The following is a 27,304-nucleotide window of genomic DNA, read 5'->3' on the forward strand; positions in this document are numbered from 1 at the left end:
TACCTTAACATGTTCAACCAAGTAACATACTCTACCTTAACCTGTTCAACCAGGTAACATACTCTACCTTAATAACCTGTTCAACCAGGTAACATACTCTACCTTAACCTGTTCAACCAGGTAACATACTCTACCTTAACCTGTTCAACCAGGTAACATACTCTACCTTAACATGTTCAACCAAGTAACATACTCTACCTTAATAACCTATTCAACCAGGTAACATACTCTACCTTAACCTGTTCAACCAGGTAACATACTCTACTTTAATCTGTTCAACCAGGTAACATACTCTACCTTAACCTGTTCAACCAGGTAACATACTCTACCTTAACCTGTTCAACCAGGTAACATACTCTACCTTAATAACCTGTTCAACCAGGTAACATACTCAACCTTACCCTGTTCAACCAGGTAACATACTCTACCTTAACCTGTTCAACCAGGTAACATACTCTACCTTAACCTGTTCAACCAGGTAACATACTCTACCTTAACCTGTTCAACCAGGTAACATACTCTACCTTAACCTGTTCAACCAGGTAACATACTCTACCTTAACCTGTTCAACCATGTAACATACTCTACCTTAATAACCTGTTCAACCAGGTAACATACTCTACTTTAACCCGTTCAACCAGGTAACATACTCTACCTTAACCTGTTCAACCAGGTAACATACTCTACCTTAATAACCTGTTCAACCAGGTAACATACTCTACTTTAACCTGTTTAACCAGGTAACATACTCTACCTTAATAACCTGTTCAACCAGGTAACATACTCAACCTTACCCTGTTCAACCAGGTAACATAGTCTACCTTAATAACCTGTTCAACCAGGTAACATACTCTACCTTACCCTGTTCAACCAGGTAACATACTCTACTTTAATAACCTGTTCAACCAGGTAACATACTCTACCTTAATAACCTGTTCAACCAGGTAACATACTCTACCTTAACCTGTTCAACCAGGTAACATACTCTACCTTAATAACCTGTTCAACCAGGTAGCATACTCAACCTTACCCTGTTCAACCAGGTAACATACTCTACCTTAATAACCTGTTCAACCAGGTTGCATACTCTACCTTAATAACCTGTTCAACCAGGTAACTTACTCTACCTTAACCTGTTCAACCAGGTAACATACTCTACCTTAACCTGTTCATCCAGGTAACATACTCTACCTTAATAACCTGTTCATCCAGGTAACATACTCTACCTTAATAACCTGTTCAACCAGGTAACATACTCTACCTTAACCTGTTCAACCAGGTAACATACTCTACCTTAATAACCTGTTCAACCAGGTAACATACTCTACTTTAACCTGTTCAACCAGGTAACATACTCTACCTTAATAACCTGTTCAACCAGGTAACATACTCAACCTTACCCTGTTCAACCAGGTAACATACTCTACCTTAATAACCTGTTCAACCAGGTAACATACTCTACCTTAATAACCTGTTCAACCAGGTAACATACTCTACCTTAATAACCTGTTCAACCAGGTAACATACTCTACCTTAATAACCTGTTCAACCAGGTAACATACTCTACCTTAACCTGTTCAACCAGGTAACATACTCTACCTTAACCTGTTCAACCAGGTAACATACTCTACCTTAACCTGTTCAACCAGGTAACATACTCTACCTTAACCTGTTCAACCAGGTAACATACTTTACCTTAACCTGTTCAACCAGGTAACATACTCTACCTTAACCTGTTCAACCATGTAACATACTCTACCTTAATAACCTGTTCAACCAGGTAACATACTCTACTTTAACCTGTTCAACCAGGTAATAACCTGTTCAAACAGGTAACATACTCTACCTTAACCTGTTCAACCAGGTAACATACTCTACCTTAACCTGTTCAACCATGGTAACTACCTTATACCTGTTAGCCATGTAACATACCTTAATAACCTATTCAACCAGGTAACATACTCTACCTTAACCTGTTCAACCAGGTAACATACTCTACCTTAACCTGTTCAACCAGGTAACATACTCAACCTTACCCTGTTTAACCAGGTAACATACTCTACCTTTAATAACCTGTTCAACCAGGTAACATACTCAACCTTACCCTGTTCAACCAGGTAACATACTCTACCTTAACCTGTTCAACCAGGTAACATACTCTACCTTAATAACCTGTTCAACCAGGTAACATACTCTACTTTAACCTGTTCAACCAGGTAACATACTCTACCTTAATAACCTGTTCAACCAGGTAACATACTCAACCTTACCCTGTTCAACCAGGTAACATAGTCTACCTTAATAACCTGTTCAACCAGGTAACATACTCTACCTTACCCTGTTCAACCAGGTAACATACTCTACTTTAATAACCTGTTCAACCAGGTAACATACTCTACCTTAATAACCTGTTCAACCAGGTAACATACTCTACCTTAACCTGTTCAACCAGGTAACATACTCTACCTTAATAACCTGTTCAACCAGGTAACATACTCAACCTTACCCTGTTCAACCAGGTAACATACTCTACCTTAATAACCTGTTCAACCAGGTAACATACTCTACCTTAATAACCTGTTCAACCAGGTAACATACTCTACCTTAACCTGTTCAACCAGGTAACATACTCTACCTTAACCTGTTCATCCAGGTAACATACTCTACCTTAATAACCTGTTCATCCAGGTAACATACTCTACCTTAATAACCTGTTCAACCAGGTTGCATACTCTACCTTAATAACCTGTTCAACCAGGTAACATACTCTACCTTAACCTGTTCAACCAGGTAACATACTCTACCTTAATCTGTTCAACCAGGTAACATACTCTACCTTAATAACCTGTTCAACCAGGTAACATACTCTACCTTAATAACCTGTTCAACCAGGTAACATACTCTACCTTAATAACCTGTTCAACCAGGTGACATACTCTACCTTAATAACCTGTTCAACCAGGTAACATACTCTACCTTAACCTGTTCAACCAGGTAACATACTCTACCTTATCCTGTTCAGCCATGTAACATACTCTACCTTAATAACCTATTCAACCAGGTAACATACTCTACCTTAACCTGTTCAACCAGGTAACATACTCTACCTTAACCTGTTCAACCAGGTAACATACTCTACCTTAACCTGTTCAACCATGTAACATACTCTACCTTAATAACCTGTTCAACCAGGTAACATACTCTACTTTAACCTGTTCAACCAGGTAACATACTCTACCTTAACCTGTTCAACCAGGTAACATACTCTACCTTAACCTGTTCAACCAGGTAACATACTCTACCTTAATAACCTGTTCAACCAGGTAACATACTCTACCTTAACCTGTTCAACCAGGTAACATACTCTACCTTAATAACCTGTTCAACCAGGTAACATACTCTACCTTAACCTGTTCAACCAGGTAACATACTCTACCTTAATAACCTGTTCAACCAGGTAACATACTCAACCTTACCCTGTTCAACCAGGTAACATACTCTACCTTAATAACCTGTTCAACCAGGTAACATACTCTACCTTAATAACCTGTTCAACCAGGTAACATACTCTACCTTAATAACCTGTTCAACCAGGTAACATACTCTACCTTAATAACCTGTTCAACCAGGTAACATACTCTACCTTAATAACCTGTTCAACCAGGTAACATACTCTACCTTAACATGTTCAACCAGGTAACATACTCTACCTTAACCTGTTCAACCAGGTAACATACTCTACCTTAACCTGTTCAACCAGGTAACATACTCTACCTTAACCTGTTCAACCAGGTAACATACTCTACCTTAATAACCTGTTCAACCAGGTAACATACTCTACCTTAACCTGTTCAACCAGGTAACATAGTCTTCTTTAATAACCTGTTCAACCAGGTAACACACTCTACTTTAACCTGCCCAACCAGGTAACATAATCTACCTTAACCTGTTCATCCAGGTAACATACTCTACCTTAATAACCTGTTCATCCAGGTAACATACTCTACCTTAATAACCTGTTCAAGAAGGTTGCATACTCTACCTTAATAACCTGTTCAACCAGGTAACATACTCTACCTTAACCTGTTCAACCAGGTAACATACTCTACCTTAATAACCTGTTCAACCAGGTAACATACTCTACCTTAACCTGTTCAACCAGGTAACATACTCTACCTTAACCTGTTCAACCAGGTAACATACTCTACCTTATCCTGTTCAGCCATGTAACATACTCTACCTTAATAACCTGTTCAACCAGGTAACATACTCTACTTTAACCTGTTCAACCAGGTAACATACTCTACCTTACCCTGTTCAACCAGGTAACATACTCTACCTTAATAACCTGTTCAACCAGGTAACATACTCTACCTTAATAACCTGTTCAACCAGGTAACATACTCTACCTTAATAACCTGTTCAACCAGGTAACATACTCTACCTTACCCTGTTCAACCAGGTAACATACTCTACCTTTAATAACCTGTTCAACCAGGTAACATACTCTACCTTAATAACCTGTTCAACCAGGTAACATACTCTACCTTAATAACCTGTTCAACCAGGTAACATACTCTACCTTAACATGTTCAACCAAGTAACATACTCTACCTTAATAACCTATTCAACCAGGTAACATACTCAACCTTACCCTGTTCAACCAGGTAACATACTCTACCTTAATAACCTGTTCAACCAGGTAACATACTCTACCTTAATAACCTGTTCAACCAGGTTGCATACTCTACCTTAATAACCTGTTCAACCAGGTAACTTACTCTACCTTAACCTGTTCAACCAGGTAACATACTCTACCTTAACCTGTTCATCCAGGTAACATACTCTACCTTAATAACCTGTTCATCCAGGTAACATACTCTACCTTAATAACCTGTTCAACCAGGTTGCATACTCTACCTTAATAACCTGTTCAACCAGGTAACATACTCTACCTTAACCTGTTCAACCAGGTAACATACTCTACCTTAACCTGTTCAACCAGGTAACATACTCTACCTTAATAACCTGTTCAACCAGGTAACATACTCTACCTTAACCTGTTCAACCAGGTAACATACTCTACCTTAATAACCTGTTCAACCAGGTAACATACTCTACCTTAATAACCTGTTCAACCAGGTAACATACTCTACCTTAATAACCTGTTCAACCAGGTAACATACTCAACCTTACCCTGTTCAACCAGGTAACATACTCTACCTTAATAACCTGTTCAACCAGGTAACATACTCTACCTTAATAACCTGTTCAACCAGGTAACATACTCTACCTTAATAACCTGTTCAACCAGGTAACATACTCTACCTTAATAACCTGTTCAACCAGGTAACATACTCTACCTTACCCTGTTCAACCAGGTAACATACTCTACTTTAATAACCTGTTCAACCAGGTAACATACTCTACCTTAATAACCTGTTCAACCATGTAACATACTCTACCTTAACCTGTTCAACCAGGTAACATACTCTACCTTAATAACCTGTTCAACCAGGTAACATACTCTACCTTACCCTGTTCAACCAGGTAACATACTCTTCTTTAATAACCTGTTCAACCAGGTAACACACTCTACCTTAATAACCTGTTCAACCAGGTAACATACTCTACTTTAACCTGTCCAACCAGGTAACGTAATCTACCTTAACCTGTTCATCCAGGTAACATACTCTACCTTAATAACCTGTTCATCCAGGTAACATACTCTACCTTAATAACCTGTTCAAGAAGGTTGCATACTCTACCTTAATAACCTGTTCAACCAGGTAACATACTCTACCTTAACCTGTTCAACCAGGTAACATACTCTACCTTAATAACCTGTTCAACCAGGTAACATACTCTACCTTAACCTGTTCAACCAGGTAACATACTCTACCTTAACCTGTTCAACCAGGTAACATACTCTACCTTAATAACCTGTTCAACCAGGTAACATACTCTACCTTAATAACCTGTTCAACCAGGTAACATACTCAACCTTACCCTGTTCAACCAGGTAACATACTCTACCTTAATAACCTGTTCAACCAGGTAACATACTCTACCTTAACATGTTCAACCAAGTAACATACTCTACCTTAATAACCTGTTCAACCAGGTAACATACTCAACCTTACCCTGTTCAACCAGGTAACATACTCTACCTTAATAACCTGTTCAAGCAGGTAACATACTCTACCTTAATAACCTGTTCAACCAGGTTGCATACTCTACCTTAATAACCTGTTCAACCAGGTAACTTACTCTACCTTAACCTGTTCAACCAGGTAACATACTCTACCTTAACCTGTTCATCCAGGTAACATACTCTACCTTAATAACCTGTTCATCCAGGTAACATACTCTACCTTAATAACCTGTTCAACCAGGTTGCATACTCTACCTTAATAACCTGTTCAACCAGGTAACATACTCTACCTTAACCTGTTCAACCAGGTAACATACTCTACCTTAACCTGTTCAACCAGGTAACATACTCTACCTTATCCTGTTCAGCCATGTAACATACTCTACCTTAATAACCTGTTCAACCAGGTAACATACTCTACTTTAACCTGTTCAACCAGGTAACATACTCTACCTTAACCTGTTCAACCAGGTAACATACTCTACCTTAATAACCTGTTCAACCAGGTAACATACTCAACCTTACCCTGTTCAACCAGGTAACATACTCTACCTTAATAACCTGTTCAACCAGGTAACATACTCTACCTTAATAACCTGTTCAACCAGGTAACATACTCTACCTTAATAACCTGTTCAACCAGGTAACATACTCTACCTTACCCTGTTCAACCAGGTAACATACTCTACTTTAATAACCTGTTCAACCAGGTAACATACTCTACCTTAATAACCTGTTCAACCAGGTAACATACTCAACCTTACCCTGTTCAACCAGGTAACATACTCTACCTTAATAACCTGTTCAACCAGGTAACATACTCTACCTTAATAACCTGTTCAACCAGGTAACATACTCTACCTTAATAACCTGTTCAACCAGGTAACATACTCTACCTTAATAGCCTGTTCAACCAGGTAACATACTCTACCTTACCCTGTTCAACCAGGTAACATACTCTACTTTAATAACCTGTTCAACCAGGTAACATACTCTACCTTAATAACCTGTTCAACCATGTAACATACTCTACCTTAACCTGTTCAACCAGGTAACATACTCTACCTTAATAACCTGTTCAACCAGGTAACATACTCTACCTTACCCTGTTCAACCAGGTAACATAGTCTTCTTTAATAACCTGTTCAACCAGGTAACACACTCTACCTTAATAACCTGTTCAACCAGGTAACATACTCTACTTTAACCTGTCCAACCAGGTAACGTAATCTACCTTAATAACCTGTTCAACCAGGTAACATACTCTACCTTAACCTGTTCAACCAGGTAACATACTCTACCTTAATAACCTGTTCAACCAGGTAACATACTCTACCTTAACCTGTTCAACCAGGTAACATACTCTACCTTAACCTGTTCAACCAGGTAACATACTCTACCTTATCCTGTTCAGCCATGTAACATACTCTACCTTACCCTGTTCAACCAGGTAACATACTCTACCTTAATAACCTGTTCAACCAGGTGACATACTCTACCTTAATAACCTGTTCAACCAGGTAACATACTCTACCTTAATAACCTGTTCAACCAGGTAACATACTCTACCTTACCCTGTTCAACCAGGTAACATACTCTACCTTAATAACCTGTTCAACCAGGTAACATACTCTACTTTAACCTGTTCAACCAGGTAACATACTCTACCTTAACCTGTTCAACCAGGTAACATACTCTACCTTAATAACCTGTTCAACCAGGTAACATACTCAACCTTACCCTGTTCAACCAGGTAACATACTCTACCTTAATAACCTGTTCAACCAGGTAACATACTCTACCTTAATAACCTGTTCAACCAGGTAACATACTCTACCTTAATAACCTGTTCAACCAGGTAACATACTCAACCTTACCCTGTTCAACCAGGTAACATACTCTACCTTAATAACCTGTTCAACCAGGTAACATACTCTACCTTAATAACCTGTTCAACCAGGTAACATACTCTACCTTAATAACCTGTTCAACCAGGTAACATACTCTACCTTAACCTGTTCAACCAGGTAACATACTCTACCTTACCCTGTTCAACCAGGTAACATACTCTACTTTAATAACCTGTTCAACCAGGTAACATACTCTACCTTAATAACCTGTTCAACCATGTAACATACTCTACCTTAACCTGTTCAACCAGGTAACATACTCTACCTTAATAACCTGTTCAACCAGGTAACATACTCTACCTTAACCTGTTCAACCAGGTAACATAGTCTTCTTTAATAACCTGTTCAACCAGGTAACACACTCTACCTTAATAACCTGTTCAACCAGGTAACATACTCTACTTTAACCTGTCCAACCAGGTAACGTAATCTACCTTAACCTGTTCATCCAGGTAACATACTCTACCTTAATAACCTGTTCATCCAGGTAACATACTCTACCTTAATAACCTGTTCAAGAAGGTTGCATACTCTACCTTAATAACCTGTTCAACCAGGTAACATACTCTACCTTAACCTGTTCAACCAGGTAACATACTCTACCTTAATAACCTGTTCAACCAGGTAACATACTCTACCTTAACCTGTTCAACCAGGTAACATACTCTACCTTAACCTGTTCAACCAGGTAACATACTCTACCTTAATAACCTGTTCAACCAGGTAACATACTCTACCTTAATAACCTGTTCAACCAGGTAACATACTCAACCTTACCCTGTTCAACCAGGTAACATACTCTACCTTAATAACCTGTTCAACCAGGTAACATACTCTACCTTAACATGTTCAACCAGTAACATACTCTACCTTAATAACCTGTTCAACCAGGTAACATACTCAACCTTACCCTGTTCAACCAGGTAACATACTCTACCTTAATAACCTGTTCAAGCAGGTAACATACTCTACCTTAATAACCTGTTCAACCAGGTTGCATACTCTACCTTAATAACCTGTTCAACCAGGTAACTTACTCTACCTTAACCTGTTCAACCAGGTAACATACTCTACCTTAACCTGTTCATCCAGGTAACATACTCTACCTTAATAACCTGTTCATCCAGGTAACATACTCTACCTTAATAACCTGTTCAACCAGGTTGCATATTCTACCTTAATAACCTGTTCAACCAGGTAACATACTCTACCTTAACCTGTTCAACCAGGTAACATACTCTACCTTAACCTGTTCAACCAGGTAACATACTCTACCTTATCCTGTTCAGCCATGTAACATACTCTACCTTAATAACCTGTTCAACCAGGTAACATACTACTTTAACCTGTTCAACCAGGTAACATACTCTACCTTAACCTGTTCAACCAGGTAACATACCTCTACCTTAATAACCTGTTCAACCAGGTTCAACCAGGTAACATACTCAACCTTACCCTGTTCAACCAGGTAACATACTCTACCTTAATAACCTGTTCAACCAGGTAACATACTCTACCTTAATAACCTGTTCAACCAGGTAACATACTCTACCTTAATAACCTGTTCAACCAGGTAACATACTCTACCTTACCCTGTTCAACCAGGTAACATACTCTACTTTAATAACCTGTTCAACCAGGTAACATACTCTACCTTAATAACCTGTTCAACCAGGTAACATACACTACCTTAACCTGTTCAACCAGGTAACATACTCTACCTTAATAACCTGTTCAACCAGGTAACATACTCTACCTTAATAACCTGTTCAACCAGGTAACATACTCTACCTTAATAACCTGTTCAACCAGGTAACATACTCTACCTTAATAACCTGTTCAACCAGGTAACATACTCTACCGTACCCTGTTCAACCAGGTAACATACTCTACTTTAATAACCTGTTCAACCAGGTAACATACTCTACCTTAATAACCTGTTCAACCATGTAACATACTCTACCTTAACCTGTTCAACCAGGTAACATACTCTACCTTAATAATAACCTGTTCAACCAGGTAACATACTCTACCTTAATAACCTGTTCAACCAGGTAACATACTCTACCTTAATAACCTGTTCAACCAGGTAACATACTCTACCTTAATAACCTGTTCAACCAGGTAACATACTCTACTTTAACCTGTCCAACCAGGTAACGTAATCTACCTTAACCTGTTCATCCAGGTAACATACTCTACCTTAATAACCTGTTCATCCAGGTAACATACTCTACCTTAATAACCTGTTCAACCAGGTAACATACTCTACCTTAATAACCTGTTCAACCAGGTAACATACTCTACCTTACCCTGTTCAACCAGGTAACATACTCTACTTTAATAACCTGTTCAACCAGGTAACATACTCTACCTTAATAACCTGTTCAACCATGTAACATACTCTACCTTAACCTGTTCAACCAGGTAACATACTCTACCTTAATAACCTGTTCAACCAGGTAACATACTCTACCTTACCCTGTTCAACCAGGTAACATAGTCTTCTTTAATAACCTGTTCAACCAGGTAACACACTCTACCTTAATAACCTGTTCAACCAGGTAACATACTCTACTTTAACCTGTCCAACCAGGTAACGTAATCTACCTTAACCTGTTCATCCAGGTAACATACTCTACCTTAATAACCTGTTCATCCAGGTAACATACTCTACCTTAATAACCTGTTCAAGAAGGTTGCATACTCTACCTTAATAACCTGTTCAACCAGGTAACATACTCTACCTTAACCTGTTCAACCAGGTAACATACTCTACCTTAACCTGTTCAACCATGTAACATACTCTACCTTAATAACCTATTCAACCAGGTAACATACTCTACTTTAACCTGTTCAACCAGGTAACATACTCTACCTTAACCTGTTCAACCAGGTAACATACTCTACCTTAACCTGTTCAACCAGGTAACATACTCTACCTTACCCTGGTCAACCAGGAAACATACTCTACTTTAATAACCTATTCAACCAGGTAACATACTCTACCTGTTCAACCAGGTTAACCTGTTCAACCAGGTAACTTACTCTACCTTAACCTGTTCAACCAGGTAACATACTCTACCTTAACCTGTTCATCCAGGTAACATACTCTACCTTAATAACCTGTTCATCCAGGTAACATACTCTACCTTAATGACCTGTTCAACCAGGTAACATACTCTACCTTACCCTGTTCAACCAGGTAACATACTCTACTTTAATAACCTGTTCAACCAGGTAACACACTCTACCTTAATAACCTGTTCAACCAGGTAACATACTCTACTTTAACCTGTCCAACCAGGTAACGTAATCTACCTTAACCTGTTCATCCAGGTAACATACTCTACCTTAATAACCTGTTCATCCAGGTAACATACTCTACCTTAATAACCTGTTCAACCAGGTTGCATACTCTACCTTAATAACCTGTTCAACCAGGTAACATACTCTACCTTAACCTGTTCAACCAGGTAACATACTCTACCTTAATAACCTGTTCAACCAGGTAACATACTCTACCTTAACCTGTTCAACCAGGTAACATACTCTACCTTAACCTGTTCAACCAGGTAACATACTCTACCTTACCCTGTTCAACCAGGTAACATACTCTACCTTAATAACCTGTTCAACCAGGTAACATACTCAACCTTACCCTGTTCAACCAGGTAACATACTCTACCTTAATAACCTGTTCAACCAGGTAACATACTCTACCTTAATAACCTGTTCAACCAGGTAACATACTCTACCTTAATAACCTGTTCAACCAGGTAACATACTCTACCTTACCCTGTTCAACCAGGTAACATACTCTACTTTAATAACCTGTTCAACCAGGTAACATACTCTACCTTAATAACCTGTTCAACCAGGTAACATACTCTACCTTAACCTGTTCAACCAGGTAACATACTCTACCTTAATAACCTGTTCAACCAGGTAACATACTCAACCTTACCCTGTTCAACCAGGTAACATACTCTACCTTAATAACCTGTTCAACCAGGTAACATACTCTACCTTAATAACCTGTTCAACCAGGTAACATACTCTACCTTAATAACCTGTTCAACCAGGTAACATACTCTACCTTAATAACCTGTTCAACCAGGTAACATACTCTACCTTACCCTGTTCAACCAGGTAACATACTCTACTTTAATAACCTGTTCAACCAGGTAACATACTCTACCTTAATAACCTGTTCAACCAGGTAACATACTCTACCTTAACCTGTTCAACCAGGTAACATACTCTACCTTAATAACCTGTTCAACCAGGTAACATACTCTACCTTAATAACCTGTTCAACCAGGTAACATACTCTACCTTAATAACCTGTTCAACCAGGTAACATACTCTACCTTAATAACCTGTTCAACCAGGTAACATACTCTACCTTACCCTGTTCAACCAGGTAACATACTCTACTTTAATAACCTGTTCAACCAGGTAACATACTCTACCTTAATAACCTGTTCAACCAGGTAACATACTCTACTTTAACCTGTCCAACCAGGTAACATACTCACCTTATCCTGTTCAGCCATGTAACATACTCTACCTTAATACCCTGTTCAACCAGGTAACATACTCTACCTTAATAACCTGTTCAACCAGGTAACATACTCTACCTTAATAACCTGTTCAACCAGGTAACATACTCTACCTTAATAACCTGTTCAACCAGGTAACATATACTCTAACCTGTTCAACCAGGTAACATACTACCTACCCTGTTCAACCAGGTAACATACTCTACTTTAATAACCTGTTCAACCAGGTAACATACTCTACCTTAATAACCTGTTCAACCAGGTAACATACTCTACCTTAACCTGTTCAACCAGGTAACATACTCTACCTTAATAACCTGTTCAACCAGGTAACATACTCTACCTTACCCTGTTCAACCATGTAACATACTCTACCTTAATAACCTGTTCAACCAGGTAACATACTCTACCTTAATAACCTGTTCAACCAGGTAACATACTCTACCTTAATAACCTGTTCAACCAGGTAACATACTCTACCTTAATAACCTGTTCAACCAGGTAACATACTCTACCTTACCCTGTTCAACCAGGTAACATACTCTACTTTAATAACCTGTTCAACCAGGTAACATACTCTACCTTAATAACCTGTTCAACCATGTAACATACTCTACCTTAACCTGTTCAACCATGTAACATACTCTACCTTAACCTGTTCAACCAGGTAACATACTCTACCTTAATAACCTGTTCAACCAGGTAACATACTCTACCTTAATAACCTGTTCAACCAGGTAACATACTCTACCTTAATAACCTGTTCAACCAGGTAACATACTCTACCTTAATAACCTGTTCAACCAGGTAACATACTCTACCTTAATGACCTGTTCAACCAGGTAACATACTCTACCTTACCCTGTTCAACCAGGTAACATACTCTACTTTAATAACCTGTTCAACCAGGTAACACACTCTACCTTAATAACCTGTTCAACCAGGTAACATACTCTACTTTAACCTGTCCAACCAGGTAACGTAATCTACCTTAACCTGTTCATCCAGGTAACATACTCTACCTTAATAACCTGTTCATCCAGGTAACATACTCTACCTTAATAACCTGTTCAACCAGGTTGCATACTCTACCTTAATAACCTGTTCAACCAGGTAACATACTCTACCTTAACCTGTTCAACCAGGTAACATACTCTACCTTAATAACCTGTTCAACCAGGTAACATACTCTACCTTAACCTGTTCAACCAGGTAACATACTCTACCTTAACCTGTTCAACCAGGTAACATACTCTACCTTAACCTGTTCAACCAGGTAACATACTGAACCTTACCCTGTTCTACCAGGTAACATACTCTACCTTAATAACCTGTTCAACCAGGTAACATACTCTACCTTAATAACCTGTTCAACCAGGTAACATACTCTACCTTAATAACCTGTACAACCAGGTAACATACTCTACCTTAATAACCTGTTCAACCAGGTAACATACTCTACCTTAACCTGTTCAACCAGGTAACATACTCTACCTTAACCTGTTCAACCAGGTAACATACTCTACCTTAATAACCTGTTCAACCAGGTAACATACTCTACCTTAACCTGTTCAACCAGGTAACATACTCTACCTTAACCTGTTCAACCAGGTAACATACTCTACCTTACCCTGTTCAACCAGGTAACATACTCTACCTTAATAACCTGTTCAACCAGGTAACATACTCTACCTTAATAACCTGTTCAACCAGGTAACATACTCTACCTTAATAACCTGTTTAACCAGATAACATACTCTACCTTAATAACCTGTTCAACCAGGTAACATACTCTACCTTAATAACCTGTTCAACCAGGTAACATACTCTACCTTAATCACCTGTTCAACCAGGTAACATACTCTACCTTAATAACCTGTTCAACCAGGTAACATACTCTACCTTAATAACCTGTTCAACCAGGTAACATACTCTACCTTAATAACCTGTTCAACCAGGTAACATACTCTACCTTAATAACCTGTTCAACCAGGTAACATACTCTACCTTAATAACCTGTTCAACCAGGTAACATACTCTACCTTAATAACCTGTTTAACCAGGTAACATACTCTACCTTAATAACCTGTTCAACCAGGTAACATACTCTACCTTAATCACCTGTTCAACCAGTTAACATACTCTACCTTAATCACCTGTTCAACCAGGTAACATACTCTACCTTAATAACCTGTTCAACCAGGTAACATACTCTACCTTAATAACCTGTTCAACCAGGTAACATACTCTACCTTAATAACCTGTTCAACCAGGTAACATACTCTACCTTAATAACCTGTTCAACCAGGTAACATACTCTACCTTAATAACCTGTTCAACCAGGTAACATACTCTACCTTAATAACCTGTTTAACCAGGTAACATACTCTACCTTAATAACCTGTTCAACCAGGTAACATACTCTACCTTAATCACCTGTTCAACCAGGTAACATACTCTACCTTAATCACCTGTTCAACCAGGTAACATAGGATCATACTGGTAATCAACAGCTAAACCAGAGACGAACGTAATGTTTCACTTGCTCTCCTAAGGATCTTTGGACAACTGGGGCTAAATTGAGTGAATAGTTTAACAAGAATGGGAGGATTATCCATCCTTCTACATTTTGAATGCTCATCATTGGTCTAATGAAAAGGTGTTATATTCTAGCTCAATCTAAATAGCATCTGTATACCAAAACAATATGTTTTATTGTCACATACACCAGATAGGTGCAGTGAAATGTGTTGTTTTTCAGGGTCAGCCATGGTAGTACAGCTCCCCTGGAGCAAATTAGGGTTAAGTACCTTGCTCAAGGGCAGATCAACAGATTTTTCACCTTGTTGGCTCAGGTATTCAAACCAGCGACCTTTCTGTGACTGGCCCAACGCTCTAACCGCTAGGATACCTTCCACCTATAGTCTCTCATACTTCCCTGAATGACAATCAACACTGCTATTACTGTCAAAGAGAATGGAGTAGGTTTATGTTTATATGCTCTTAACTACAGAGTGAGAGACTGGAACGATTGTTTGTATATCAGACCCCGTTGTTTATAAAGTGCCTGTGTACAGAGATTCCCTAGCTATGTTTACTAGCTGTGTTTACTGCTGGCTTGTGTGGAACGTGGAACTTTATGTTCTTTTAATGCTGTTGTAGGTTGTAGAAGACTTCCTTTGAGATATATTGTTTGTGTGTGTGTGTGTGTGTGTGTGTGTGTGTGTGTGTGTGTGTGTGTGTGTGTGTGTGTGTGTGTGTGTGTGTGTGTGTGTGTGAACCTCCCTGTAGGTGTGGAGCAACTTCCTGGCCATATTCTCTCCCGAGTACCGTCGCACCACTCTCATGATGATGGCTGTGTGGTTCTCTATGTCGTTCAGGTAAAGTCAAGCTCTCAAAACTGTTTTCAGATAATATACAGCCAAAGTTAGATCCGCATAGAAGGAATTAATGGTATAATAAACTAACTTGATTTCTTGTTTAGATTTTTAGATTATTTGTGTACTATTATTGTATTCGCGAGGCATTCTGCTGCACTGTTGGGGCTAGTAACATAAGCATTTCACTACACCTGCTATAACACCTGCAAATCTGCGTATGTGACCAACACACTTTGATTAGATGTTGTCTGTCTCAAGTGAAAATGTAGTTTTACATTACTGATATTGATGATGTAGTTAGTGTCCTATCCCTTCTAAGTGGATTATGTTAAGTATATCATCATGATCCCTACGTCTGTCTTAACATCCATCTCCCTTCTCTCCCTCAGTTACTATGGGCTGACAGTGTGGTTCCCTGACATGATCAAGTATCTCCAGAAGCAGGAGTACTCCTCGCGCACCAAGGTCTTCATCAAGGAGAAGGTGGAGCACGTCACCTTCAACTTCACCCTGGAGAACCAGGTGCACCGCAACGGAGAGTACTTCAACAACAAGTAGGTCCCCCTTTCCCTCTTCCCTCATCAGTGTTGTCATAGGAACACAGCAGGGTACCAAGCCATTCATACAGGAAATAGGTCAATGGTCTATCAGTCATTCTGATGTTAAAACAAACTCTTTCTCTGTCTCTCACACTCTCTCTCTCTGTCCTGATCTCTCTCTCTGTCTCTCTATCTCTCTGTCAGGTTTATGAATCTGAAGATGAAGTCCATGGTGTTCGAGGATTCTCTGTTTGAGGAGTGCTACTTTGAAGACATCACCTCCAGCAACACCTTCTTCAAGAACTGCACCTTTATTGCTACCCTCTTCTACAACACAGGTCTGCAGATGAGAGTGTTGTATCAGTGTTTGTTGGAATTATAAGTTGTGTATGTCTTGTTTTGGGGTTTTCCTTCATTAACTCATCTAAGTACTGTAATCTCAATCGTGTTAGTGGCTTCTGTGTTTGATTGACAGAGAAAATACAATTGTCTACCATATTTTGTCTACGGAGCTATAAATGTCTCACGTTGTTCATATAGATCTTATGCATTTCTTACTAAGGTGTTCAACCTCTCTTACAGAAACAGAGCCAGAAACAGAGCAGAGAATCAGCTCCAATTATATGCTTCACACAAGACAAAATGGCTCAATTACCGTCACTCTACTCCCTGGCCATGTAACATAATGTAGCAATGCCGACAGAGAGAGGTATCCTAGCAACACAGCCCCAAATCCTATTTGACTTCAGCCTGCATATTACATAACTGTCAGTCATCTCAAACTGAATGATAGATTTTTCCAGAACAAAAAGCAGCCTGCACAAGAAGATGATTCATCTGTATGGCTGATGACAAAAGATGGGTAATATTGATGAGCTTGAAGTCCTCTCGATCCAGTGGCAGAATCCAATTTCATCTCTGACATTACACACTCAATAATAGGAACCTACTATCAGCCAAACACAAGCCTATAATGGCTTAAGCCTCTCTCTCTCTTTCTCTCTCTCTTTCTCTCTCTCTCTCTCTCAAGACGTTATCAGAGCGTACGATAGGGACTATCTAAACGCCTCCCTCTCATTCTGTTAGGTGTTTGTCCATCATTAGACTAGTCAAGCAATCACTCTGCTGCTATCAGTGCCATGCAGGAGCTACTCATTTGAATTTGAGTTAGAAACTAATTTCACTGCTTTTGCTTTAGTTCTTAATCCCTCTGTGATTTCCCACTAAGAGCTAGAAGCTGCTAGATTGTTGCCATAGTGCAGAATGTTAACCCACTATGGGAACAACCACATGATGGATTTATGCTGAGAAGTACAGCAGAGCAAAACCTAGAGATTGGAGGTCAGAGGTTAGGCTTGGACACTATGGACAAACCGTTCTCTTATGTACAGTAGAATAAAGAATTCAGTATTATGAATGTATTTTATTGAGTAACTCATTGAATAGGCCCTAGATATGTGAACCTTAGGCCCCAGTTCATATTCTGTCGTTCATCCGTTAGAATGACTGTGGTTTATGGTACTGTGTTCATATGAAATAGCTGACATTAAAGATCCGAGCAGTACAGAATGCATTAAAGTCTATCCCTACATTGAATCTATTTAACCACAATTCTCGTCAATACACCCCCCCCCTCCCCTCTCTCCCCACCTTCTCTCCCCTGCAGATCTGTTCAAGTACAGGCTGATCAACAGCAAACTGGTCAACAGCACCTTCCTGCACAACAAGGAGGGCTGCATGCTTAGCGACTTCAGCGACGAGAACAGTGCCTACATGATTTACTTTGTCAGCTTCCTGGGCACATTGGCCGTGTTGCCTGGCAACATTGTGTCGGCGCTGCTCATGGACAAGATTGGACGGCTGAGGATGTTGGGTAATAGAGCGAGGAGTGGCACAGTGTCGTCACGGCTACAATGGTGTCATTTGATTTTGCACCGTAGTGTTGGTGCATGTCTTCGACACATAGAGATCACTTTCTAGCGGACCAAACTAATGCACAGTACACTGTGGCCTGAGCCAGTTATCACTTTGTTTTCTATTCTTTTTAAAAACGTTTTTTAATTTCCCACTAAGAGCTAGAAAACAAAATGTTGTCTGTTTAAAACCTATGGTAGATTGGGCAGAATTTCCTGTCTCACAATGGCCAAAATGGATTCAGCAAGAATAGCAGTCATATTAAATGACATATTCATAGATTCACTCATTTTCCCTCTCTTCTTCTCTCTACCCCTCCTTACCCCATATCTCCCTCCCTTTCCCTTCCTCCCCATCTCTTTCCCTCCTCTCGCTCTCCAGCGGGCTCCAGTGTGATCTCTTGTGTCAGCTGTTTCTTCCTGTCGTTCGGCAACAGCGAGTCGGCCATGATCGCTCTGCTCTGTCTGTTCGGGGGCATCAGCATCGCCTCCTGGAATGCCCTGGACGTGCTGACGGTGGAGCTCTACCCCTCTGACAAGAGGTAGGAAACCCCAACCAGAGAGCCACACCAAAACCTTGGCACTGTGGAAGGTTGTAGCTTCCAGGGTTTACTGGCAAAAGTGGTGCCTTGATGTGATTGGCTACACTAGATGGAGGCAAATGGAGGAAGTAGTACTGTGTAAGAGCATCGGTGGTAGTGGTGTGTGAGACTGGGTGGAATCCTTACTGCCACCCCATGGATGAGTGAACACTGCACTGCCTCAACCAACCTATACTAAAACATCCTGTATATCCCAGTAAACTGGGTTGACTGAAACATTTCTGGCCATTTCAAAACTCTGAGATCTCATCATAGCAGACTGGCTGTTCATTATTATTAACGGAATTCTAGCCCTGAATGCTGATTGGCTGGCAGCCGTGGTATATCAGACCGTATACCATGGGTATGACAAAACCTTTTTTTTTACTGCTCTAATTATGTCGGTAACCAGTTTATAAAAGCAATAAGGCACCTCAGGGGTTTGTGGTAAATGGTCAATATACCACACCCCCCATACCTCATTGCTTAATAATATCTGACCATGATTAAATATTATTTTCCAATTTCAGAAAGAGTAATAGCACTCCCTATCTGGCTGAACAATCCTCCTGCAGGTGTTACATTATGAGTTCAATCTGAGACTGTTTGAATAGAGGTCATTATGGAACTGACTGATCTTCCTCTCTCCTCCCAGATGCACAGCGTTTGGCTTTCTAAACGCCCTCTGTAAGCTGGCAGCCGTGTTGGGCATCAGCATCTTCACCTCTTTCGTGGGCATTACCAAGGCTGTGCCCATCCTGTTTGCCTCCGGGGCGCTTGCAGCGGGCAGCTTCCTGGCGTTCAAGCTGCCGGAGACACGGGGCCAGGTGCTGCAATAATGTGGCCACACCCCTAGGGGGCAACATGGGGGGCCGGAATGAGTAAGCCACACTGTGAACAACAAGCAGCCCAAGAAACCCCTAAACTCTGCCCTGTACGCCCCATTGAAGTCACAGTCTATTCACAGGAGTTAGTTCAATGCAGATGCTGCACAGATCTACTAAGTTGTAAATATTGTGGATTGCCTGATATTGGATGTACTGTTTAGATAGACACATCTCTATACTACTAAGATCTGTGGAACTGTGCTGCCGCTGCTTGACATTGATCCCCATGAATATGCTGTGAGTTGGTCGAGGAAGGGAAGTGCAACCAAACTCTGCCCCTAGACCAACAGAAGCTGTTCCAACTTTAATGCTTGTTCAGTGAAATCTTAATCACTGAGTGTATGTGTTTAGGAGGGTTGAGGATCTAGTTTAGATGCAGGTCCCCAAAATGAAGACAGATTTATGGGGTTATGGGGTAGGGACATGGGGTCTAGTTTATGAGCCATGCCAATAGCCCGTAATAGAAATGACCACTAGCCATCCGATCTGTATTCAGACCAATTTCTCCGATAAGCTCAGCTCACTTCCCATCTACATGTGTCTACATTGTTATGGGAGAACGTCAGTCAAAAATGATGCGTTATGCCTTGATTTGAACCATTTTTGACTTAATGGGTAAACCAAAACATCTTGTTAAACCAAGGCCTCTCCTCCTTATCATACCTTCCAAGGTCTTGTGTTTACTTTATGTACAAAATAACTGCCATTTTATAGATGCTAGAACATTCTAGGTTTACTTTCATTATGGTTTGAATGAGACTGTTGACAAACGTGATCTGTTGAGCTTTTTCCCTTTAAAACATTCTTTCTAGCCATTCTATCTCAGTCAATCATAAACAGTCACTCAAATCAATCCTTCAATCTCCATTTCTGACTGTGTTGAAATTTGTTCAGCCCATATTGTTCTCCATGTACATTTTAGAACAACACTTTTGTTCAAACATTCCACGTTTAAAGCACAAATGTTTGCGGATGCAAATATGACTCTTGTCAAAACTTGTTACAATAGTTATTACTATTGTCACGTTTTAAACAAACGTTTAAAATCCCACAGTTCAATCGGCATTCTTGCTTCATGTATCCTGTAGTAACAAATGCCTTCTTTGTTCCATCTGTCTTAGGCATTATGTTTTGCTCTTACAAAATGTGTTTTTGGAAAGTGGTATGCATGTAACTTAAGTATGTAAGTGAATTCATGGACAGTTTGCTAGAAAGATAGAACACAATACGAAAATGGCATTGAAGTGTATCATGTTACTGGACATCAATAAGTCAGATGTTAGATGTTGAATCCATGTCCCTTTTAAGAGAGAAATCACACTGCCTTTGATATCATTCGGCTGTTCTAACATTGACCTTGGATTTCTGGAACATTCTCGCATCCCTTAAACACATCAAACCATTTTAATGTGCACAACTGAAACATCTGTTTTCATTATTTTTTGTGTGATATTTCGATACAGGAACTAGATGTTCAAAGTGAAGTGAAAATCTTGAAAATAATGAAGTTGAAAATAAGACACAAAGGAATGGAAAGGATATACTAAACTTCAGTGAAACATTGTGATATATTTTCAGTAGATTTAAATTGATATTTGTTTTGAGTTTGAAAGACATTTAGATATATTTACTTTTGGTGCAATATATGTGTTTCAAAAGAGACTATAGTGGTAAGCACATATATGCACTGTCATTAAACACTAACATGTATGTCATAGCCCATATCTTATTCTGAGTATAATTCTGATATGGGTGTGAGAATGTGCTTGTTTGCCTGTGCAATATTGAACTTTGACCTGCAATATTGATTACTCTTTTGTGGATTCTTGATAGCTTGTTTATTAGTTGTTTTATTCGATACTTGGAGTATGATTAACTGATGTGGCGATACAAGTAAAAGCTGCTTTATTGATCGGATGATCAAAATGAGAATTCAAACTCAATGAGAAGGAGAACATTATCGGATGCTATTGGATGCTTATGGGAAACATTTCACCGAGCATTGAAATAGAAGTAGTATAACTTTCCTTTGATTTCCAGCCTTGAAGCTTAGAACATCATGATATATGGGTATATTTTAACAGGTTACACACCTCCGCTGAGGTTTTTAATCGTACATGATAGACTAGGACTGAACACACTGCTAAGGGCAGTGTCCTCATGGGATATCTGATCCATAGATTTCCTGTACATTGGTTTGGTACCAAAACACATTTCCCATTTCCCTTATAGCCAGCACATTGATCAAGTGTGGTCTGTTCACAATTGCATGTTACAAAGAATCAAACAGAAAAGCAAAAAGCACTGATTCAGCAACAAAGGAAATGATCATAAACTGCCATTTTTTAGGATAGCAGCCATATGTAGACTTAACAGAATTCTAGATAAAGACCAATCCATTGCACTAAATGTACCTAGCTGTACATGCACAGTTGTTAATGCCTTGCATTCTTCAAAAGACCAAAACCTTTGTGACATAAAATATATCAGTAGCTAGCACATGAAGGGTAACAGAAGGTGACGTATGCACAACAACTGCTTACAAGTGACCACTTTAAGACAGTAGCCAAATGATTAATTGGTACCAAATGAGTCATGCATGCAGTTGTGAACAGCACACAAAATAATCAGTATGCATTGATTTACAGTTGTCACAGTTGACTATTTATTGACATAGCAACCTCTCACTTTACTTTATGTTTACATGACCATAAACTAGCATATTCCACACAATTGACATGCATTAGTCTACACACCCAAACCTTTCACTGATGGTTTAGTGACTGCCGATCTATAAGTGTGCCATGAGTAACTTCTCATTTATTATTGCCAAATATTTTTGTATGTCCTAAGTTTATACTATGTCATAAAAAAAACTGGAATATAGATTTAAATATGTAAATTAAAATACATGAAATATAACATAGATCATTAATAAATATTATAGGTCTTTATAACCTTTGACCCCTTGAAAATATTCCTGTAGTAGGGGGAGCAGTTTTTATAAACTGATCTGGGACGTGGATGGCCAGTCTGTCGGAAAGTACATTGGTTAACAATTCCTCTAAGTAGCAGAGTAATCTTAAAAGATTCCATTTGTTATTGAAGAATCAGCCTCAGCATTGCAGCATGTGTCTGATCTGTGTTTCCATATCCTATCTGTATGTTGTCCTAATTATACCGCCCATGAAATGATAAACAAGGATGTCAATATTATTGTTGTATAGTACGAGATGGAACGCTGTGAAATGCTCAACTATCTATTTACTCTCTCAGTGAACCAGTTCAGGATATTTTAAGTCAAGATTGTTTCTAGTACCTGTAGTTGCATATTTTCAATTCTGTTACAGGGTTTTTTTGTATTCTTAACTTGTTGCTCGGTCAACGGTCAATCATGAGTGCAAAAATGTAATTATAGCAATAAGTGTTCTATTATTTGTCTTTTATCTCTCCCCAAAAGACTACTGGGAAATTAAGCACATTATATGCTGGGCCTTTTCCACTGAAATGCTGTGTGTTGGCTTCTACTAAATGGGACTGAATGGCTAATATTTACTTCTAAAACTACCCCTAGGTCTTTCAGGCTTTTGTCAATAAGAATATATTGTGATTAATTCATGTAACAGAGAATTTATCACTGTCATTGTACTGTGCTGTAGAATCTGTAGTTGTTTGTATGTAAGTATAGATCATAGTATTAGGAATTACAATACTCTATACATGTGGAACCATAAATAAAATACAAAGGACAAAAAAACTGAAGTGTAAATGACAGAATACTATTATATGTTGTCTTTGATTTTGTGTATTTTGTAAATGAGAATGGAATATAAGTAAATACATCAAAATAAATACTACTGGTTATGAAGAATACTTAAATGTTACAACGTCATGATTCTGTTATAAAGTTTGTGTGTGAGATTTTTTCTTATCTTTTGTCTATGTTTATTTATTTGCACTGTTGTGCAATTGACATTTTCAGAACTGCAATGGATAGCAAAGAAAAATAAACTACTGTCCTAATGATGAAACACTTGTAATTATTTAATTTAACGAATTGATCATCAATGATATAATGGATTTCTTGATTTCTGTGCCTAGGGGTCAGAACAGCATCCCACTGGGAACAGATGTCAATCTTATTCCACGTTGGTTCAATGTAATTTCACCAACAGGCATGATAGCTCATTTAGATTTTGTTTTACTTTGCAACAAACCTCCACCAGTACTAGATTTACTAGCCTACAAAGACTACAATTTACTGCTGAAATATGAGTCCCAGGCCGTCTACAAAGACTACAATTCAAACAAAGACTACAAGTCCCAGGCAGTCCAAAGCAGTCAGCACTTCCTGTGTACGTTGGAAAACCGAGGACACTGTGAAAAGGTTGGTAACTAATACATGTATTACAACTCACTTTGGGTTAATACAGCTTTGATCATTTATTAATAACAACCCAAACTAGCTAAGGTACTATTCGAGGCTACGAAATGCAGTCAATGTGGCTGTGATTACTGCAAGAAGCTTGCTAGCCAGTTAGATAATGTTAGCTAGCTAACGTAGCTAGTTATAGTATGTTGTGAAAGAAATTAGCAAACGTCGTTGCTCAGCATTGCATTTTCATGTATCTAAAGAACATAGATGTTGTAGCTATAGCTAACAGATACTGTAGCTATGTAAAGCAGAGTCTGCTGTAAAATAGCTAGCTTAATAGCAGATAGCGAACTACTGAATGCAAGCTACAGTGGTTCCAAAAGGGTTATTCGGCTGTCCCCATAGGATAATCCTTTTTGGTTCCAGGTAGTGCCCTATTTGGTTCCAGGTAGAATCCTTTTAGGTTCCATGTAGAACCCTTTCCACAGACGGGACAGCCAAAGAACCCTTTTAGGTTCTAGATAGCACCTTTTTCTCTAAGATTGTAACTTCTGAACCTGAAGAGAGACCACTTCTTCATTGCAGGTTTCTACAGTCGTCGCCTTCCCCAAAATCCTCTGGATGCTGCCCAGTGTTCTCCGCTGTGCCTGTCCAATCTCCGCCACCCTCGCCTTCACCAGGCCCTTAGCCCACTTCAGACCCCACATGGCTCCTGATCCCAACCGCCCCGTGGAGGGGGCCATACGGACCAAGCTCACCCAGCAGTTGGAGCCAGAACACCTGGAAGTCCACAATGAGAGCCACATGCACGCCGTGCCCCCTGGATCCGAGTCCCACTTCAGAGTCCTGGTGGTTAGCCCACGCTTCGACGGCCTCTCCCTGCTACAGCGCCACCGCCTTGTCAACGAGACCCTAGCCGAGGAGCTGAAGAGCTGTGTCCACGCGCTGGCCATCCAGGCCAAGACACCCCTGCAGTGGGGCAGCAACCCCAGCATAGCCAAGAGCCCACCCTGCATGGGAGGATCCAAGGGGGACCACACGGTGGAGGAGAAACTCAAGGCTGGACGGGACTGACCAGCAAAACTCAGTTGTCATCAACCCAGGTTCTAGAGAGTAACAGCCTGTGCAGGCTTTGGTTCCAGCACTAACTCATCTATTAAAATGTGTTGTCTGTTCAATACCTTGATAAGTTTATTCAGGTCTGGAACACATGCCTGAACGCCCCATATGCCTGCAGTTGAAGAGGGTGTCAATTAACATTGTTGTAAACTAGTGTGATATCATTTCAATACTGCTTGAGAGATTGTTTCTAAATAAGCAGCATCACTTCGATCTCTTGGCAGTTTAATTCAAGAAGTGTTTGGTTTTAGATTAGACTCTTGCATTTTAGTGGCCATCACTAGAATGCCTCAAGATCTTGTAGTTCAGTAGCATGTGGTACATTGAACTATATGATATGAAGTGATGGAGTGTGTCTGTTTTGTCTGAAAATACAATGTCTTGTATGTGAGGTCAGAAGTACACGAAGTCGAGACAGAATAAAGAATGTTTTCTCAAGGTGCATTGGGGCAGTTTTGTGGTTAGCATTATTCCCCCCAAAGGGCTTGGGTGTCTGCTAATAAAAATACATATTTGATGACATTTTGCTTGTAATGTTTTTGTTTTGCATGCTACCTTTGAATACACATCTGCAATATAGGTTTAAAAACGTGCTGTGTTTTGATTTTGAAACTGAACACTAAGTGTAGTACTAGTGGTACCACGTGAGGGCAGTATGTGCAAATGTTCTGTTGATGTGAAGTACAGAGTTGACGGAATGATGACACATGACTTCATTATTTTCCTATGACACTGCCTTTCATCAATTCTTCAATACGGTAATTATTAAATCCAATACTTTTTATTTCATTTCTCACCATACCAAAATGTCAGTGTCAGCAACAGGGGATAATCACTCAAATTGTGGAATATAAAGTGTTGGTTAATAGAGGTGGTCAAACTCGATTGTCTTAACTCACATACAGGGTGTATCACAGTTCACTTACTTCGTTATCAATTTGACTTATTAGCCTGTCTTTTCTAATTATTGTGGATGGCTTGGGGCCAGACGACAGGGTGAAAGATGTTGGTGGTTCTCAGAATGACATGTCCTAACCCCTTCATGGCCGTGTGTCTCTATTTCTGTCTCGGCTGTATGTGTCAACGTGAAGGTCCTCTTGTCCTACCCTCAACCCCAGGACCTGTCAAAATATCTGTTATTACAAAAACATGTAAGAGTAATGACACGAAAAACATTGTTGGTGATAGCCTAAACAAACAGTGAACGAACATCTTTTCCCAATGTGTTGTTTTTCCGATAAATTAGTAAACATTTTAATGTTTTAGGTTTTATTGAAATATTTCAGTACATCAACAAACAGTTTAACTTTAAAATATGCAACTAAATCAAAACAACCATCCAAGCGGCCATTTTTCCCATGAATGTTTTAAGTGCTGAAAAGCTCATAAAGATGGTCCTTATTGAATGTGGAGACAACTCAAGGTTGACTTCTACAAACATCCCTGTCTGGAATAGACGACCTGTCAGGCATTACAAAAGGCCCCATGAGGAAGGTGAACAACTGGTGTCACTGGTTTGAAAAAGGAAAACAGTAACACAACCATTTTATGACCCTGTCCATTAGAGTCAGGCCTCAGGGGGAGACGTAAACTACTACACAGGGGCAAAAAGCGAAGGGTGAAGGCAATTGCAATAAAGTCTACTGCCTCGGGAAGCAAAGACTTGTCTCTGCAAATTAGATTTACCTGTCACAATTCCAGGTGCTGTTATGAGGGAGTGGTGAGGAGGACACGTCAACCATTTTAAGCTAGCATAGCATAGTGCTGTTGCAACAAAAATGACAAAGTTGATTGGCTGATATCCATCATAAATTATGAGATTAGAGTTTGTCAGAGTTTATTGAACTGCTAGTTCACAACTCAATCAGAAAATTCTGATGG

General features: G+C 39.5%; 2 protein-coding genes across 2 annotated transcripts in view; both read left to right on the forward strand.

The window, feature by feature from the left end:
* LOC112222558 (synaptic vesicle glycoprotein 2A) overlaps window positions 1–23,960 on the forward strand; it is a 66,354-nt gene extending 42,394 nt beyond the window's left edge. The window contains exons 8-13 of the mRNA XM_042304592.1: window positions 15,921–16,009; window positions 16,399–16,563; window positions 16,753–16,886; window positions 18,215–18,421; window positions 18,844–19,003; window positions 19,698–23,960. Coding sequence (XP_042160526.1) covers window positions 15,921–16,009; window positions 16,399–16,563; window positions 16,753–16,886; window positions 18,215–18,421; window positions 18,844–19,003; window positions 19,698–19,881 — 939 coding nt within the window. The 3' untranslated portion in view covers window positions 19,882–23,960. The remainder of the gene's footprint in view (window positions 1–15,920; window positions 16,010–16,398; window positions 16,564–16,752; window positions 16,887–18,214; window positions 18,422–18,843; window positions 19,004–19,697) is intronic.
* Window positions 23,961–24,219: 259 nt separating this feature from the next.
* Window positions 24,220–25,935, forward strand: bola1 (bolA family member 1). Its single transcript, XM_024385353.2, has 2 exons — window positions 24,220–24,316; window positions 24,890–25,935. Exon 2 carries the CDS (start codon window positions 24,926–24,928, stop codon window positions 25,376–25,378), a length of 453 nt encoding a protein of 150 aa, XP_024241121.1. The 5' UTR covers window positions 24,220–24,316; window positions 24,890–24,925; the 3' UTR covers window positions 25,379–25,935.
* The last annotated feature ends 1,369 nt before the right edge of the window (window positions 25,936–27,304 follow it).

The sequence above is a fragment of the Oncorhynchus tshawytscha genome, linkage group LG23 (genome assembly GCF_018296145.1).
Source record: "Oncorhynchus tshawytscha isolate Ot180627B linkage group LG23, Otsh_v2.0, whole genome shotgun sequence".
Taxonomy (NCBI): Eukaryota; Metazoa; Chordata; class Actinopteri; order Salmoniformes; family Salmonidae; genus Oncorhynchus; species Oncorhynchus tshawytscha.